Source organism: Lissotriton vulgaris, chromosome 7 (genome assembly GCF_964263255.1).
Source record: "Lissotriton vulgaris chromosome 7, aLisVul1.2, whole genome shotgun sequence".
NCBI classification, from domain to species: domain Eukaryota; kingdom Metazoa; phylum Chordata; class Amphibia; order Caudata; family Salamandridae; genus Lissotriton; species Lissotriton vulgaris.
The window spans coordinates 454934299-454955215 of NC_141695.1; the positions used below are offsets into that span (position 1 = coordinate 454934299).

The following is a 20917-nucleotide window of genomic DNA, read 5'->3' on the forward strand; positions in this document are numbered from 1 at the left end:
GACCCAAATCTCACCTTCATTGACTGTTCTAAGCAGGTGACTTCATCCTGTTGCCTCATGTTAAACAATTTAAAGAAAAGTCTGCCTTTTACTTCCCATGAAGCTCAGGAAAACAGTTATCCCAGCTCTTGCTATATCTAAAATAGATTACTGAAATTTTCTCTACGTGGGATCCCAATCACACCATCTCAACAAGTTGAAAACCTTCCAAAATGTGGCAGCAAGAGTGCTGAAGAATCTTTCCAAATTCTGCTCAGCCCCAAAAGCCATTAAAGATCTTCATGGGCTGCCCATTAGGACAAGGATCAAATTTAAAGCTCTATGCTGGGCCCATAGGGTACTGCATCAAGTTGGTCCTTGTTTTCTTCAGAATGCTTTAAAATCACACATCCCTTCATGGACTCTGCAGTCTAGCAGTGGCAGGCAGATATGTGTACCCAGAATAAAAATATGTCAATGGGGTGGAGAAGGTTTTCCTATTCCACCACTAAATTGTGGAATTCTTTGCCCACTCAACTTAGACATTAGCCTATCATATTGAAGTTCAGGAAGGAGTTGAAAACGTTTTTGTTTAGTACCATAGTCTAATAGTTCTTTGAGCTGCTAAAAAATAATTTAGTTTGTGCATATATAATGCTTTCGGGCTCAAATGACACTTTCACAAAGACAGCTCTTTGGTAATTGCACGCTCTATAAAATATTTTAACATAAGATGAGGTTCAAGCAAAAGGGTAGGTTTACAAACTCAATAAGTTCTTAAGGTTTCTCTAAATACAAGCTTCTCTCTGGGTCCTTCAAACTTACACTATCTGTAACAAGATAACATACATGGTCTAATCTGCATAATAACGGTGTCTCCTGATTGTTCTATAGATTAAGACAACATTTCATAATAATTAGAAAGAAAATTCATCATTTCTTCACATGGGAAAGAAGAAAAAAGAACATTGTTTTCAACAGCATTAGAACTTCCAATTTATTAGAAATAAAATCTTCATGTCACAAAGCAAAGATAGCAACCAACATTAAACATTTTGAAATTCAGGCATAAATTAGCTATAAGAAACTCTAAACAAGAATAAACATAATTTTTTCCTCAAATAATATTATCATGAATATGCTTTAATGTCATGTCAATGCCCGTCATTTAATATATATGAAACTTTCTCAAATCTCTTTTTCTTGTGATTCTTAGAATGACCACAAATCACATTTTCATTATTTGAATCATCCCATTACACAGACGTTGTAGATTTTCACAGCTTGCATCTGGATTCCTGCACACCCGTGAGTTCACAGTACACCTTGTCTTGGATGTCATTCATTTCACTCTGTTCCATCAGGTACATAGTTGCAACATTGCTGAATATAAAGCATTTGACAAACTCTGCCCTCTTTTGCTATCAGGTTAAAACAAGCCTATTCTTCAAACAATAGATTGTATGGCCATAAGCTTTTGATTTACTGCGGTTAGAGCACCATCCGTGATGTTAGCTAAACAATCTACCAAGGTAGACAGCTTTGTATTCTTCACATCATTTAAATGTACACCAGAAGAAGGCTTCTGCTATATCTCCTACCATGTGTGAAGCATTACGTTTAGTTTTTTCTGAAAACCTTTACACTCCTATCAGTTATGTAATCTACATGATATACTATAGGAAGCACTAAAGCTAAGTAGCAACTTCCTATCTAATTCAGTGGAAGCAGAAAATAGGCGTTCTATCTGCACACATTGTAAACTCCTCTAATACTAGGTTCCTCCCCTGAGAGAACTGCATCATTAGCTGTGAACCCTTGCACACAAACATTACAACCCACCATCTCTGCCATTTGAAAAATATATTTGTCACCTAACACAAATCTATTTCTGCTCTTTTTTAAATCCAAACAGAGTTACGGATGTATTCCTCTTCTTTCTTCTCGAAACTCTTCTTTCTCCTTTATCTGTTTCTTTTTCAAACTTCAGTTGTTCATTCAATTCCTCTATACAATCCTTCTTAACCCTATTCAATTTACATTAAGCATTAAAATTAGTGGGATGAGTTGAATTTATTTGTGGGATAGGCCTCATGTAATGATACATGCGATCCCTGGACTTTGCTCCTGCTTGTAGATTAAAAGATTTAAACATAGGCAATGTATCTAAAGGCAAATCAAAATGTGAGGAATAATACTCAAAATGATCTTGAAGATAAAATAATTTCATAATTTTCAAAATATGTATGAGACAGGTGGTGGTATGTGACACAAGCTGCTGTTCAAGCTGGAATGTGCACACAAATATAACAATCTTGGAAGCCTTTTACTTTGGAATACTCATACAACAACCTAAAATAAACATTGTGTGTAAGATTTCATTCAGAACCATAATTTTATGATACTTTTACAATAAATCTATGTTTCTCCTCTGCTAAGATCCGGTTAGATGTAATTTCTAATAAAGCTTTCTCAACAGAAGAGTTAAGGCTTACTAATAAGCCACTTGATAATATGACTATGGCTAATGTTGCAACTAATAATATAATTTTACAACCTTTCTGTGTAGTTGACACTTTGGTTTGTTGTGAATTAGATCAAAAAGAAAGAAGAACAATAAATAATTCACTAGCCGACACTACTGTACAAATCAGCATAACTTTCTATTCTTTTCACTTTAGATCGTCCAGTTCGAGTTTTTTTAGAATTTGGCAACTTACAACCTCAACTGAATACCTAAAAAAAGGTTCTGCTCTTCAGCTGGGTAGTTAGAGTAACCTAATATTTTTGTTTGGTCACCAAAGGTGCAAAACATGAATTTGTCGTTTGAGTTCATTAATTAAATGTTTCACTTAATTCTTAACTGTGGTAGCATCATTCATGGGAGTTTCACAAACACATTAGGAATGATTTTCAGTTTCATGTTCTGTCAGATTAGGGTCACATTTAAGGAGTTAGGTCCATTCACAAGCTAATTATCTTTGATTTAGCACTCTTTCAATTCTTAGTTCTTTGGCCAGTTTATTGTCACCTTCATTCTGTTGCTTCTTGCCTGATCGTCTCTGGTATCTGTTCTTGAATCAAGACTTTTTTCGATCTCTCTCCACTTTTCAGCTGTTACTTTTCCCATTGCACTGTCTCATCCAAAGTGCTTGCAACATCTACTAGATTGCGGTGGACACATTTGGGTTCTGCTACAGGTTCCTTTCGTTACTCTCATCTCAGTTGCCACAGTCTAACTTTGAGACCATTGCATACCATCTTCTACTAATTCTATACATACTCACTGAGCTTGAGTTTGACTCTGCAAATCTATGGTTGGTGTCACCATGTCCTTACAGACTTGTTTCACTCTCTTGGTATGTTTCTGTCTTGTAACTGCATTCATCTCTGGTTGATTCTTAAGGCTACACACACCTTCTTCATGATCTAATTTTTGAAAAGAGAGCTACGTTATGACTCTAGAGAAACCAGTTGTCTGAAACATGGAATCAGTTCCCTTAATAATAGTTGGAAACTGTTACACCTTAGGTCCGGAAAGCTGCAAGCTATTGTGAAAAGATGCAACCTATCATGAGAATATGCAATGGTTATCTCAAAAAATATCAATTCTATATGATTAAGGGTATTGCAAGAAACAGGTTTATTAGAGGAGAGGGGGGGGGGAAGGCCCACTCAAATAATACACAAAATCTGTTACACATGACAACCTTGGGTGGTAGTCCCCCAAATATTTTGCATTCACCCCTCCTGTGTTGCTGAAATTAATTTGTGTTGGCTTTAGGACTCTGTACACTTTACCATTAAGCAGTACTAAAGTGCGTGATCACTCTCCCTAAAACATGGTACAACTGTCCTACACCTGATTTGTCCATTTAATTTACTTGTAAGTCCCCAGTAAACTGTTACTGCATGTATTCAGGGCCTGTAACTTAAATGCTACAAGTGGCCCTGCAGCACTCATTGTACCACCCTCTACAGTAGCCTTTCAAAACTACTTGTTACACCTACCACTGCAGGCTGTAGAGCAGTTTTAAACTGCCATTTCGGCCTGGCAGAATACACTATTTGCCAGGCCTAAACCTTACATTTTAATAAATATGTCATCCATTGCAGAAGACCCTAAAGGCAAATAGGGCAGGGCACACTGCATTAAAAAAGCAGGACATGCGGGGTCAAGTTTTACATGTCCTGGTAGTGAATAACTCCTAAAGTCCAAGGCCTTTTAAAGCAAAGTACAAGCTATAAGAAGCTGGAGTGTTGATGAACAATTTCCTCTAGGAACTTTAGTCAGGGAAAAGGTAACTTTCGAAAAGATAAGTTTCCTTGATATGCATTAAAACATCTAACTTCACCATTGAATTTTATATTTAATAATTATTTTTCTATTTGGTCTCTCTCCTGAGATACAGTATTAGTATTTTAATCTGTAATCTGTTTTTAACATAGGACAGCTAGGTCTGCTATGTTGAAAATTGCTTTTGGGTGGTAGTCACTGTGAGGACCTTTTAAAATTACATTTCTTCATGTCCTACTACTAAGATTGAAATTTGTTTAGTAATTATTTTGCAGCACATACATATACATCACCTACAACCGCTTGGTTTCAGGACTGGGTTGCATAGAGAGATAATAAAGGAACTTAAATGTTTGTGTAGTGGCATTTTTCAATTAGTAGAAATAATTTAACAAAACAAATATTATTTCATAAATTAAAATGTAAATGATTAATGTATGTAAAACTCTATCAGGTGGGAGAAATTCTAAATGTAGTGTAACCATAATGCTGCACTTTACCAAAGTACTTTACTGTGTTGGAAAAATTTCAATGGACTTTGCGAGGAAGATTATGGGTGTCTGCATCTACTAATCCATATTTTGAATTAATTTCCATACTTTTTCACTGAAAGGGGTTCTCGTTTACTGTCTCCAGGTCAAACGTTTCATGACGTTCTTTTTTCGGTCTGACATGACTTTAGTAACTGGCTAACACTGGAAATAAATTACCGAGCACCACTCCATTTAGTACCCATTTTTTCGATCATATTACATAACTGTGAATGCTGTAATGTTTAGTAGTCCTGTGTTTCGGCTTGTTAGTCGGAACTGTGACCATGTCATGCGCAGGCCAGGCATGGCCTGCGGGGTTAAGTAAACGGGGGAAACCCACATGTGGGTCATCCCCGATATGACTAAATACCAAGTGTGTGTGTCCCATTATTCGCTGCTCTGAGCCGATCTGTCTCCCCTGCCAAAGGAGTAGCTGCTGCTGTGCTGCGGAGATGCGACCAGTCGCTCTGCCTGGGGCGCGGTAGAAGTGGCGTCCGCACCCCACGGGTGTGTGCTACCCCGCTTTGGTGCCCCACTGATCTAGCCACCAGAAGAAACGCCCGGTGGATCCCAGAAGCCGTCGAGCCTTCATGTGTTCTGCCCAGTGAAGACTGGCTGCTGCGTCTCCAGCGCAATGGGTGCGACTGCTGCGGAGGCAGCACCCATCCGAACATTGCCTGCCACGCCTGGGGCGGTGTCGACCAGCCCCTGCTTGTGCGCACATGAGAGGAGCATGCTGAGGAACCGTGGTGGGATGCAGTGTACATGCCTGCTGCCTGCCACAGAGGAGAGGAGAGTGATAGGCCAGGGTGCCTGCCTCCCCCAGCAGAGGTTCACAAGGGAGTGAGAAGTGCTCCCCAGAACACATGGGCAAATCACAAGGGGCTGCCAGCCAAGGAGACATTGAGAGGCAAAAGGAAAAGAAAATATTAAAACACACAAAAGGGAGGAGCAAGTAAAGTCACAGCAGGACAGTGAAGGGTTGTAAATAAGGGAAAAAAGGGAGAAATCATTGACAAAAGACACATTCCCTCACATCAAGAGGTGGAAAGTGGAAATAAAAGGGAACTATACAGGATCATACCACACCACTGATGCAGCGCGCCAGAGAAAGGGTTAAGTGAGCACCCACGCAAGAGAGGACACAGCGGGGGACACTCTCAAGGTACAGAAAAAGGCACCTACCAACAGACAGCATGGGCGATGAAGATCATGCCCGACAAAGATTCCCAGTGAAACACGCACTCACTGGGGTACTGCCACCCTTCAATGAACTAGAAGACCCGGCCACAGCATCCCCGAGGTGGAAGATCTGGATCGAATGCCTTAACAACTATTTAGTAGCCACAAGGGGGACCAACGGAGTGGTAAAGATGTCACTACTTCTCCACCACGCTAGAGATGAAATATTCAAGCTAATCAAACACTGACCAAATACAGGTATTGCAACGGACTACAACGCGGTGGTTGCAGCTTTAGATGTGCATATCAACCCCCAACTGAATCCCGATTTTGAACGATTCAAACTGCGCCAGGCCCGCCAAAGGGAAGAAGAGTCGATAGATGCATTTTACGTCTGCCTGCCTGAACTGGCCAGAACATGTACAGAGGATGATTAACCCAAGGAGATAAGAGCCCAGATGATCCAAGGATGCAGAGACAAGATGCTCAGAGGACTCATCCTACGCCAGACAAGAATCACATTGGAAGATGCCCTCATACTGGCGAGGACCCACGGTCAATCAGCGGCCAGAGCCAACGAGATGGACCAGGCCCTCACAAAGCCACAAGGAAGGCCAGAGACCATCAAGACAGAGCGGGCCGATGCCCTCCACACAAAAGCACGAAGCGACACACCTAAGGAGACAAGACCCGAGACGAGGAAGACACGGTGTGGATACTGCGGGCATGAGCCACACGCAGTGAAAGACTGCCCTGTGCAAGGAAAAACCTGCACAAACTGCGGGCTTCCCAACCACCTGCAACAGTGTGCAGGAGACGGAATTGAGGCCATGATAAACGAGGCTAAAAGCCACCCACACAGGCAGTACAACATCTGTCCACAATGGATTTCACACAGAGGTAGGAGACACCAAGAACAAGCCGAAGGTACCAAGGGCCAGAAGATTCCTCCACGGATGAGGATGAAGGAAAAACATACCTTATCTCGTTTACGTGAGAGCTTAAGGCTCGCAGGAGGCCGCAACCCACCTGTGAGGTTAACATTGGTGGATTAGAGGTGAAGGCAATTATCGAACCCGTGGCATCCGTCAATATGATGGGTCCTCAGCAATACCAGCGCCTCCAACGCCGACCACGATCACCGCGTCCCTGACAAGGATATTTGCTTATGGGAGCCAAACTCATCTGCCACTGAAAGGCAAGATATCTGTCCAAGTCAGGTCAAACTACAAGGAAGTTACAACCATAATCCACGTCATAGATCATGAAGGGGACACTCTAATCAGCAGCCACACAGCAGAGGACCTGGGCCTACTGCCATTCATCTGGAGTGTCCAGGCACACCAGGTCGAAGAAATCTTAGACCAGTTACCAGAACATTCCCATTTGGCGCATCATGTGCAAACTCATCAAACTTCACATTGACAAGTCCATCACCACAGTCACACTTCGACACCGGCGAATCCCTTTTCACCTTCGGCCCTTAGTGGAAAAGGAACTGGAAGACCTGGAAAGACAAAGAGTGATTGAAAAGGTCTCGGGCCGACACCCTGGGTATTACCGATGGTGATCGCGGAAAAACCTAAACAGCCGGGTGCCATCCGCCTCGGCATCGATATGAGGTTACATAACCGAGCCATCAAAAGCGAGCGCCACATCACGCCGACTATGGATGACATAATCGCAGATGCTAATGGCTCGAGGTGGTTTTCAAAGATCGATCTGAATGCAGGGTACCGCCAACTGCCTCTAGCGGAAGAAAACCGCTACATTGTTGAGTACTCACCTAGGGCTGTGTCGTTACAGATAACTGAATTTAGGAATAATCCCGACGCCGAGGTATTCCAGAATACCATCCATATGATATTGGCCGGGTTGCCAGAGGTGATAAACATCAGTGACGACATCCTGATCCACTCTGCCATGGTGGCTAACCATCACAGACACCTGCAGAATACTCTGCATTGCCTCAGTGAACATGGTGCGACACTCCACAGAGAGAAGTGTCTGTTTTTCCACCCTTCTCTGAAATTCTTTGGGTATGTGTTCTATCAGCAAGGTATCCAGGTGGACCCAAAGAAGTTGCAAGCCATCCGAAGTGCTCCAGCTCCAACCACCCCCACTGAAGTGCGAAGTTTCCTGGACATGGCTACCTATGGTGGGAGGTTCATCCCTGATCTCACAACCCACGCAGAGCCGCTGAGGGCTCTGACAAAAACGGACGCCAAATGGCAATGGGGACCACAGGAAGAGGAGCCTTCCAGAGCATCAAGGACGCGCTATTAGGAGAATCTACCCTTGCGATCTTTGACCCGGTGAGTCATACAGAACTATTGATAGATGCTAGTCCAGTAGGGCTGGGGGCAGTGCTTACCCAGGAATAGGAACCAGGTCAGTGGGTGGCCCTATCATTTGCTAGCAAGTCCCTGATTCCCACAGGCATGATTTCAGATCAAATGTGAGGCACTTGCCATAAAGTGGCCTGCAACCATTTGTATCTGTACCTGACGGGCCAGCCCTTCACTGTGGTGACTGACCACAAGCCGTTGGTTCCCCTCTTCAAAGGGTCAGCCCCTCATCCACCTCCCCGGATTGAGCGGTGGGCGATGCAACTCTAGCCCTACTAGATGGAAGTAGTATACAGGCCTGGGGCAAAAACCCAGCGGACTGCTTGTCCCGACACCTAACACCCCAAGAGGAAGAGGATGGCCTTGTAGGGTCAGAATAATACGTAAAGATGATCTCAGCGATGGCGTGCCCCCTGGCGATGACGCTCAAGGACATCAAGAAGGCCGCCAAGCAAGACCCCATGTACCTCCGGACTCTCCAAGCAGTCCAAGAAGGGTCGTGGAAGAATTACCTTCAACAAGCCAACACGTGGGCACCGGAAGACCGAGGAGAGCTGACAAGATATGGAGAGTAAGAAGTGAATTGAGCGCCATGGTGGATGGAATACTCCTGAGGCTAGTAATACCGCAGGCTCTGAGGCAACGAGCGACCCAACTGGCCCATGGGTGGGGCACTAAAGGCCTCGGATGAATGGCTTACTTGGCGGCGGTCTGTTCTGAGGTGAGCGTGAAGGCAGGAGTCCTGGGGAGTCAGACTCAGGAGTGTCGTCATAAAGGGTGACCAAGATGAAGGCACAAATGAGAGAAAAGGTCTGGTTTCCAGAACTCGAGGCGATGGTTGAAGACTTAGTGCACCGGTGTCCAGCCTGCCAAGTGACCAGCACTCCTGAGAGGCCAACCCTAATTATCACAGGCCTGCACCATCCTGTGGTCAAAAGTGAGCATAGACTTTGGGAGTTTCCCTGGAGGGATCACACGCTCCTCCTCATCGATGTGTTTTCGAAATATCCTGTGATGGAACCGGTCATGTGGACCTCTTTTGCCTATGTGTCCCTCGTCCTGGAGAAAGTGTTTGCCACTTTTGGGTTCCCCATGGAAATTCGGAGTGACAATGGGCCCCCGTTTCATGGGGCAGAGTTTGCTACATTCCTTTGTCTATGAGGGATCCATCACCGCCGCGTCACACCCCAATGGCCTCAAGCCAACGGGACGTATAACGTTTTATGAGGACCCTAAACAAAATACCTGAGCACCCACACTGTACCGCACTACAGACCCCTTGGCCTCTAATGGTCAAAGGGCCATGGAGAGACTTGATCCCTACATGTCCAGGATCCTCATGCACGCGATGGACGCAGAGATGGCGGTCGATTGATTGTTTTAAGCTGAAAATAAACACTGTTAGAAAGACAGACAACAGGGATAAACAGAGAATAGAAGATACCACTGGAAAATAGTTACCTGGGTGTCCCCCATATATGTTTTCTTGATTAAGAAGAAATCGACAATATGTGATTTAAGGAATTTGCTACTCGAAATATACGTGGCATTGGTGGTAATTTGGATGGACCTCCATAGGATGTTTTGAAAAAGTGGTTACTTTGAAGCCCAAGTCCTGATGAGGCCCGGTAGTGGATGTGCTGAAATGCGTCAACAATATAGTTGAAGAGACTCATAAAATGTAATTACATAAAGAACTTGAGGAGCATTTCTGAAAAAATAAGGATAGAAGTTTAGAACCTCAAATGGTAGATTGACAGAGTGATCTTTTATATAAGGAATGCTCAGTTGGGAATTTTGTGTATAGAGCATCCTTCTAGAATGATAGGGCTACGAGAGACAATAAGTAAGGTGTATATCCTTTGGTTTCTGTTTATGTTGATTTTGTATACATATGTCTATTGTGATAAATGTTTGTACATATATATGTAAATATATTGTTTATGTGAGTCTTTACCCAGAAAAATATACACAAGAAAAAGAGAAAAGTGATGAAAAATATATACTTTGTGTTCTAAAAATATTCAACATCTGATTTTTTGCTAAACCTTTGGTCAGTGATTCCCTCTAAATCGTGAGATTTGTTCTGAAGATTGATACTAGTAGGGAGAGGTAATTCAAGTATCTCTTCCTATTTTTGTTTGGTTATTTGTCCCGTGGCATTATCTTTTTTGATATATACATGTCCAGGATGGACACCCCACCCCAGGACATCGAGGAAACCCAGGAAAGGCGGGAACAGCAGAAGCACCGGGCAAGCGCCCAACACCACGCAGCACCGTGGTCACTCCGACCGGGTGCCACAGTCCTACTAAAAGACCACTGACCAGGAGGAAAGTTCTGGCAATCCAAGAACCAGGCACCTGGACAGTTGTTACCAATAACTGAACCATGATAACCGCCCAAAGAGGAAGTGGGGAAATATCTTGCAATATCTCCTGGTTCAAGGAGGTCCCAGCAGAGTTCCCAAGCCTGACCCTCAACATCCGCCAAGCTTGGCAGGGACACTCCAGACAGAGGAGAAGACAATGACGACACTCCTGAGTCTGCCTCCCCCGGACTCCGGCCTCCAAGCTCACCTCAGAACAGACCGCCGCCAAGTAAGCCATTCATCCAAGGCCAGCAACATCCTTACAGCCTCCGGCCTAATCCTCGCCCTAACCGGCGTCTTCAGGACTTTGCGTGTTGGGACTCAAAAGACTTTTGCGAGAGTAATGTAATGTTTAGCGTCCTGTGCTTTGGCTCGATAGACGGAACTGTTACCACATCATCTGCAGGCCAGGTGTGGCCTGCAGGGTTAAATAAAAGGGGGGAGTCCGCACCTGGGTCATCCCCCGATACAACTAAATACCAAGTGTGTGTGTCCCATCATTCGCTACGCTGGGCCTTACCTGGCTACTGTCCCCGCCAGGCACTACAAATGGCAGCTAGTGCTGTATTATCTGGAAGGGGAAATGTGAACATTACAGCATGCAGAGACCTGCTCACAAAACCTCAGCAATTGAGTCAAACAATTATCACAGTGAAGCCTCAGGATATCCTTAAATGACATACATCATTAAAGATATTCAAACCTTATGTCGTACACAATAAGTAATAAAAATTCAACTCATTGAAAATCTCATTTGTCAATCAATCAATCAGAGAACTTGTAAAGTGCACTACTTACCAGTGAGGGTCTCAAGGTGCTGAGAGGGGGTGCGGGGGGGGGGGTGCTGCTAATGCTCGAAGAGCCAGGTTTTGAGGAGCCTCCTGAAGGTGAGCAGGTCTTGGGTCTGCCGCAGATGGGTGGGGAGGGTGTTCCAGGTCTGGGCGAGGAAGGAGAAGGATCTGCTGCCGGAGGTTGTTCGTTGGATGCGCAGGACGGCGGCGAGGGAGAGGCTGGCGGAGCGGAGTTGGCGGGCGGGGGTGTAGAAGTTGAGTCTGTTGTTCAGGTAGGCTGGTCCGGTGTTGTGGTGTTGTGGAGAGCTTTGTGTGCGTGGGTGAGGAGCTTGAATGTGATCCTCTTGTTGACAGGGAGCCGGTGCAGGTCTCTCAGGTGGGAGGAGATGTGGCAGCAGCGGGGGATGTTGAGGATCAGCCGGGCGGTGGCGTTTTGGATGCATTGTAGTCGTCGCAGGTGCTTGCCGGGGATTCTTGCCTAGAGCGCCTTGCCATAGTCCAGCCTGCTGCTGACGAGGGCTTGGGTCATCATTCTTCTGGTTTCGGTCGGGATCCACTTGTACATTCTGCGAAGCATGCAGAGGGTGTTGTAGCAGGAGGAGGAGATGGTGTTGACCTGTTTTGACATGGAGAGGGAGGAGTCACTAACTTTATGTTCAACAAAGCTCTTGTGGTGTGATGTTCATACTGGCATTATGCTCATTGCATCTCTATGTCTCTTTATGAATGGCTATCTATTTAATTACTACGTGTTTGCGTTCTAATGTCATTCTTATCACGCTAGAATGTTCGTAAGAGCCTTATTCCATGACCGGCAGAGCACTGGTGAGATTCTGGTGGATCAGTTGCCTCTCTGGTCGTGGGCCTCTGGAATTGGATTAAAGCCCAATTTTATTTGTACCCTACTTCGTATTGTGCTCCTTTTGACCTCCTTTTAACTACAAATAAGTTTTGTTTCCACAATTCATCGACTGCTGTCTAAGTTCATTATCAAAATGCTTTACCCTCTGATTTAAAGATTGGAGGATGCAGAAGTGTGGCGATAGAGACCCCACTGCAGTCAGCCCCAAGCCGACTTGCTGGCTAGACGTAAAGTTCTCTACCACAGTGATTGGGAATTTTGAATGAAGGGGCAGCAGCTAACATGGTGCAAATGGAATGGTGGGCGGCCATCACGTTTTCCCATTTGTTGCCCAAAGTAGGGAGTTGTTTACCATCAAAAAAAGAATTGAACATTTTTGCATTTTCCTCGTTTGCAAACAACATGACTTTAATGGCAGTTGTGAAAAGGAAAGAGCTGGGCAGCCCAGCCGCAATATACCATGGGCCTCATTTATGAAAAGTGACGCATCGCAGTGTGAAAACAGCGATGCGTCACTTTTCACAGCACACTCCTTGCGACACCAATGATGCGTCATATTTAATGTATGACGCATCATGTCGCAAGGACTTACAGATACGTCAGTATTTCTGACGTATCTGTAAGCGCAAAAGTGACGCATTGCTGGAGTGTGTCACAAAAGTGACGCAACTCCAGCAATGCGTCCTTTCACATGGGGAAAGCTCCATGTGAAAGGGCTTGTGTCAGTCTTACGCCTGCTGTGAGGCAGGCGCAAGATTTTGACGCAACAGCATCCTAAAAGTGACGCAGTGAAATCTCATAGATTTCACTGCGTCACTATTACGAGGCTTTTTACAGGGGAACGCCCCCTCTGCATACATTATACCTGACGCAGGTATAATGTGGCACAGGGGTTTAAAAAGTGACGCATCTACCTAGATGCGTCACTTTTTAAATATGGCGCAACAAGGCGCATATTTTACGCCGCTGGTGCGTCACAAAAAGTGACGCACCGGCGGCGCAAAACTGACGCAAGGCCTCATAAATAAGGGCCCTGATCTTCACAAGCTATTCAGCTGACAGCCATGTGGCAGATCTGTCTTCAGCAAAGTGTTTCATAAAAACGACCAAGCTGAGGTCCACCGGCAAAAGCGCAGCCATTTTTCAATTTACATTTGGTGGGGAAGCAGGAGGTGAGAAGAAGGGACATCTACGGATTTAAATCAGGTTCTTTTGCTTTTTATTCGTGACTTGTTCCATGTTCCATTGTTTTTATTCTATTGTTCATTCGTGCATTCCGGGAGGTCTTGGTACATTGACATTCAACGTCCCTCTTTTAAATTTCAGTGTGTTGAAGATTATCGGTTCGATTTACAATCTGACTTCAGAGAAGCATTACATGAGATGGATCGTGATCAAGTGCAACTTTTGGTTGGATTTCTGCATCCCCAATGTTAAAATGAGAACTAAAATGTCATCTCAGTCTTGAGCATCTGAAATACCTTTTTTAACGAGAACAAAACGGTGGCCTTGAAAAAGGCAACACATTGCTTCGAGCCCATGCGCTTACTTACCTGTGCTGACCAAAACATGAAGTAGTGGTAATGATTGTCGTTGCTAATTTGTCTTATTCACCTTTTGGCCCCCTCTTGCTTGAGAATGCAGGCAACATTAAATACATTCTTCTCAATTGTAAGAATTTCTCAGTCCATTTTTTTCTTTCCTGTTGACAGAGTTGAGCTGCAGCTACTGTGACAAAAATTGGATCTTCTACGCTGGAAATTGTTATTTACTTTCCGCGCAACAGTTGAACTGGATAAACAGCCGAAACAACTGTAAAAATATGAGTTCACTCCTTGTGGTTGTTAAAAACGCTAAAGAAGAGGTAAAGGAAAACGTATTTAAGCCTAGAGTATGGACACCGGTTTCTAGAATTACTATGAGCTGTACATTGTGATGAAAAGTTTGTCTATCACTGTTTTTGCTTCCCCACAACATGCTTCATCTCCAGCCTTCACTTCACACACAGAACAACAAATGATCAATTTCAAACTCGCTTTTAACCCCTTCGCTGCGGCGGCAATTCCGCCGCAGCGCTAGGGGGAGCGGGGGGGGCGAGCGGCGGTTGAGCTGTGCTCGTGACGGAGCGGTTCCTTCATGGCCCCGCCCGCTCAACAGAACGCGCCGCGCAGGCGCGAAATCAGCGCCGCTCAGACGCGGCGGCAGGGCCATGACGGAACCGCTCCGTCATGAGCACATCTCAGCCGATGCTCATGACGGAGCGGCTCCGTCATGAGCATGGGAGGGGTTAATTCCGGTCTTCAATCACAAAAAAGCAAATACTCACTACACTGAGCCATTGGCTTTCCAGCAGCCTCATCATTGTTCACTCCATTAATGCACGAATGCACCCACACCAGCACCAAGTAAGACGACCTAAGAGGTGAGCATCATTTGCCCGACCATCTGCCTTCCATTCAGTTCTCGCTGGAAACTTATCATTAAGGTAACCTTTTCTATGCCAAAAGCAACTTCACAGCCCCCATCTCTAGGATCTCTAACACCCAATCCCTTAGTCAATCCAACCTCTAACTGTGCAGAATATTTTACCAACAAACATCGGCCTCTGCCACCCTTTTGACTTCAAGCTATCTTTTGTATCACAAGCGCAGTGGGGTGTGCGCTTGTGTTTTTCCCCCCTGGAGCTTGGTGGTATTACTGAAGGGGCCACAAATGCTTGTTTACCCCTTTAGTTAATACCGGTAGCTCTGACTCGCATGTAGCACCGGCGACACACTGAGAGGACATGCCCTCATTTTGCAACTGAGGGAATTACTTTGCCTTTGCACCCTAGTCGTATTACTGACTCAGGCCCAGAGGCAAAGATGCTCATAGGAGGAGGGTTGCAGTGCGCCACAAAAAGGTAGTGCACTGTCAGTACGCCCCCTAAAGGTAGCCCTCTTGAAGGGTGAAATGCGGTCCCATAGACTCCACCAACATTTACCCAGAGGCAGGTGCAGTTACTTACTGCACTTCCTGCAGGGACATCTCTAGCCACTCTTTTAAGTGAAGGTGGACTGCTGCCTGCACAGAGAAACATGAAGCAGCTTTGAAGCAGCTGCTCTGTATTTAACTGAATGCAATGCGCTATGGGTAGTGTGAGTTTGTGGATGCCCTGAGGGGCAGCGTATTTGTTTTAATAGGACGCACCTCCCTGTTTGCACCTGGTGTGTCTGCTTAAAGGTGCGCTTAAGTGCAAACAAGGACAGAACTCCATGTATGTAATATGGGCCAGAACTTCCTCAATGCATTTACAAATCTTCTTGCCTAGGCCATCTGAGAAGAGCAAATTATGGTATTTCTGAAGTAGCAGTCCAAACTCCACCTGCCTTCAGATTTTATGTTTACATTTATGTTCTCAATCTTTTTCCTCTTTCAAAAGCCTTTTAAAAGGGAGAATTCTGTCTTCATCTCTTCCTGTCCAGCAATATCAAAGGCACGTTCTCAACTCCCCTCTATGCCGTGATCAAGCTCTCCATCTTGACACTCAACATCAACAGAAAGTAAACAGGACACTTTTTGTGAGAAGTTGGTCTGGCATATGCTTTGCACTATTCTAGTGGGCACCTTGCACCCATCCAAACGACCCCTTATTGATGGTAGGTTAAAGACAATCTTATAGAAAGCTATCCTAGTGGTAGCTGTGGAGAGCAGCCTTCAGGCTAAGTCTTGAAGGAATGTAAAGCAGCTTGTTTTACCAGTCTATAATCTTGCGAATGACCAAATGAAAGGAGAACTACATCTGGTATATATATAAAATGGTAACAAGACAAATTATCAAATTCAAAATATAGAATTGCCAAAATATCGAAGTCAAAATATAGAATGGACAAAATATCGAATGGACAGAATATAGTGGTCAAAAATATCGAATTGAAGGTAAGAATTATAATATCGATTTTTTAAAATATTGAAAGTCAAAATATCGAAGTATATAATATGGGTATTAAAATATATCGAATTTTTAATATATAACTTTTAAAGTGTTTTGTATGTTAGTATATGTGAGAAAAGTGTATATTATTTTTGTAATTTATTTTAAGTAATGAATTTTATGTTATTTAATTTTTGCGTAATTTAATTCTGTAGTGGGTTGTGGGTTTATAGGGGAATAGGGTGGGAAGTAATTTAATTATATTGGATTAAATATACATTTTTAGAAATTACTAATTATTTTTAATTTAATTTTGTGTTTTAGTTCTGTAGCGGGTTGTGGGTTTATAGGGGAATAGGGTGGAAAGTAATGTAATTGTATTTAAATACATATTTATATTTATGTATTAGTATTCATTTTGAATTAATTGTTCATTAATTTTTATTAGGTAATAAATTTGTATGAATGTATTAATTTGTAATTACGATAATTGTATTAATTTATTTTCTGTAGTGGATTGTGGGTTTATAGGGGAATAGGGTGTGAAGTAATGTAATTGTAATTAATTACATCTTAAAAATAATAAATGTGTATTGTTAATTAATTTACTGTTAATTAATTATTAATTGGTATTACATTTTATTATTAATTTGTTTTTGTTATTGAAAATTAATTAGTTGTTAATTAATTATGAATAGGTAATTAATTTTAACAACTAATATTTATTTGTATTTATAATTGATTAATTAGTACATAATATTAAATTGGCAATTAATTGTAATTAATATTTTATTGGTATTGATATTTAATTTATTTTTAGTTATACACTAGTGGCCCGTACCGACATTGTCCGGGTATGACAAACATGTCTGCAATTAGAATGCGCCCCAGCGATATGTGCTTCTTGCCGTCCTGTCTGTAATTAGAATGCCCCCCAGCGATATGTGCATGCGCCAACACGTGTGTACCTGCTCTAAAGTCCAGCGATATGTGCCTCTTGCCGTCCTGCCGTGCACATCGTGCCCACGTTCTGCATCCACAACACGGCGTGATGCACTGAGAAGCCACACGCCGCTATTCAGCCACCACAATAGGATGCTATTCACACACTCCAAACGTCACCCGACGGCGTACTAATCCGCAGCGAAAGAACGGTATTCACACGCTCCAAACGTACGCACACGCCCACCTCAGAGCCAGTGCTACTTCCAGCGGACTACTTTGTCACAAAACATGCTTTGTCCCCACAAAAGTATAAGTTGCGCCGGTGTATAGCCTATGTCCATCTGCCTTGCCTCACCTTTCCAATGCTGCATGCGGAGCTCCGGTTGGCGCTGTGGTTCCGGAGCTTACCCGCTTTAAAGGTTTGGTCTCTCTCTTTATTATATTAGTATGGATTAATATATTAAATCATTACTTTCCCTACTGTTAAATTCACTAGAGTGGGAATAGTAATTTTTACCCCTACGCTATCCAACGCTTTCCCTACTGTTGCACATAATGGAGTGGGAATAGTAATTTTTACCCCTACGCTATCCAACTCTTTCATACTGTTGCACTCTCTGGAGTGGGAGTAGTAATTTTTACCCTCCCGCTATCCAATGCTTTCCCTACTGTTGCACTCTCTGGAGTGGGAATAGTAATTTTTACCCTCTCGCTATCCAACGCTTTACCTACTCTTGCACTCTCTGGAGTGGGAATAGTAATTTTTACCACTACGCTATGTAACGTTTCCTCTACTGTTGCACACACTGGAGTGGTAATAGTAAATGTTACCCTCCCGTTATCCTACAGTAAAAATATTGTATATAAAAATGTTGTATATGTTTATATATATATATATATATATATATATATATATATATATATATATATATGTATATATATATATATATATATATATATATGAATTCCAACCGGAAAGTTTGTGCGACGCCTTCGCACCAAACCCAGTGCGCAGACACAGGTGAATAAATCCACAGCCAGACTTACTTAGGATATTCTTCTTCCTTTATTGCATTTAAAGTGCAGAGGTGCAACACACTGCCAAACAGACGCGTTTCGGGCGTGAACGCCCTTGCTCACTGTCAGCGGGTAAGCGGTTCACAATTCATTTAAATAATACATTTGTTAATTGGTACATCGCGCCAAAACCTCCTCATGCAGTCCAGTGAAATAAAAAGAGGACTATAATAAGGACCCATTGCTGGTATACCTTGCAATTAGTTTGGCCATTTTGGAATGGTACAAAGTTATATACAAACAGAACAAGACATTGTTATTCAGTGATTGATGTGATAGCAATTCGTTGGAATCATCGATTACTATTGACGACAAGGGCACATGAATGAAAGGAAAAATCTGATCCAAAGTGCAAGTGCATAGATACTATAACTGTGCAAATGATACATGTGCAAATACGCAAGATTTTTTTCGTGCAAATACGCAACATATTATCCGTACAAATACGATTACAACAAATATTATCATTTCATTTATGTACACAATTTTAAAATCAATTCCTTCCAATATGTTACCTGTGCCTTTTTTCACAGTTGTCATTCTTTTAAAGAAATTTAAGAAATAGAGATTCCATTGGTTATCACATCAGCAATACTCGGCATGTCATGACTTCTGTTATTACATTCATTTCACTGGGTTATGCAATTGAAATTGGGGATCAATGCTTGGGCATAATGGATATACGACAAGTTGAAAATGATGTATTACTATACCGCTTTCAAGAATTCAAATAAAATTGTTAAAGGTGAGGGAGTGCTGAGATGTCCTACTTAGATAGGCAGGAAGACATCAGGGGGTATAGGAAACAAAACTAATTAACTAAACCGTTTCAGTTACAATAAAATATGCTAACGCATAACATTCCATTTTTGCTCACTTGTGAAACAGGATGGTATGTACAATTTTTCACATGGTGAAGCCATCAGTCCCTGCCACAGACTGTCGACTTCCCTATGGAGTGACAATAAAATGGAGTAATCAGCTGTCAGTGGTCACAGTGGTAAGTAGGGAAAAGAGAAAAGAAACTAACATTCAGCAAAAAAGATGTCTAAAGCTATACAAGAGGGGCAGCCGGACTGAATATGTTGATTAGCCCAAATGATATAACAACGTGACACAAATTTCATGATTTAAAGAAAGGTGCTCAAATCTTCTCCATGTTCAAACCTCCCGGGATCTTGGTATTGAGGCGAACTATGTACAGGGACTCCATCTGTCTTAATTGTTTTTCATAGTCCCCACCTTTCCTGCTGGTTCTAACCGCATCTATTACAAAATAGCTCAGATGGGATAGATTTCTATTGTGAAATTGATCGAAATGGCGGGCTACTGGATAACTTTTGTCACAGTTCACTATTGCCCTCAGGTGCTGTAGGATACGTTGGTGCACAGGTAGTTTCGTGCTACCAACGTATCTCAGATTACACGAGCACGTGAGTACATATACTGCTAACTCAGTTTTGCAAGTATAGTGGGCCTTTATGTTGATGGGTTTGTCATCAAATGGTGTCGTGTATGATCTTGTGTTGGTGCCAAATTTGCACGCTCTACACGATATACATCGGAAGAAACCCTTCCGAGGTGACAACCAATCTTCCTTTTTTGCTGTTTCAGGTGAACTGGAGACTAAAGCATTTCTCATGCTATACGCCCGTCTGTAGGTCACTTCTGGTTTGTTGGGCATAATCTCTTTCAAAACAGGGTCAGTAAGTATAACTGACCACTGCCCTCTGATTAATTTGGAAATCTGACTTGCCTGCCGACTGAAACCAGTTATCAATCTTAAGGCATTGCTCTTGTCTTCATGGTTTTCAACTGTGGAGATAATGTTGGACGGGGCCTGCAGGAGACTTGTTCTGTCTAGTTTATTGGCATTATTCATCGCTATTCTGAGGGCACTGGACTTGTAACCCCTAGCTTCCAACCTTCTCATAGCTTCCAATTGATGGAAATCCCTTTGTTCTAGTGAACTACACGTCCTGTGTATTCTAAGGAACTCCCCATAGGGGATGGATCTGATAGTATGACCCGGGTGAAAGCTATGAGCTTGCAATATAGTGTTGCCTGCTGTGCTCTTTCTGTACAGGCTTGTTGTTATAATACCATTGACTATGCTCACTTGCACATCTAGGAAGCTGATGTCGGTTTTGCTGATATCAGCACTAAAAATGAGGTTGGAATCATTGACATTGATAGCATTAACAAAACTCTCCGCCTCTTCTTTGCTCCCTCTCCAGATGATAAAAATATCATCAATGTACCTCATGTACTTTACAATATTTTCCTGCCATATAGTAGAGTGCTGTGTTATATATATATATATATATATATATATATATATATATATATATATATATATATATATATATATATATATATATATATATATATATATATATATATATATATATATATATATCCATTTTGGCATCCTCCAACAAGGCACCGGGACACCGTGACAGCGGTGCATCACAGGGTCGGATGTTTCCCAGTTACAATGTATCCAGTTTCACACATCGCAACTGTTATATATGTATCAAAATATTTAATTGTATGTTTTTTTCATAACTTAAATTAATTATTTAATAATTTTAAGGTTATTTAAGTATTTCTGAGTAG

The 20917-nt window shown here is 42.7% G+C and overlaps 1 protein-coding gene across 1 annotated transcript in view; it reads left to right on the forward strand.

Annotated features, from left to right (window-relative positions):
- Positions 1–20917, forward strand: part of LOC147701850 (CD209 antigen-like protein C) — a 124185-nt gene that overhangs the window by 70749 nt on the left and 32519 nt on the right. Inside the window, exon 4 of the mRNA XM_086930483.1 lies at positions 14076–14227. Within this exon, the coding sequence (XP_086786609.1) occupies positions 14076–14227 (152 nt within the window). The remainder of the gene's footprint in view (positions 1–14075; positions 14228–20917) is intronic.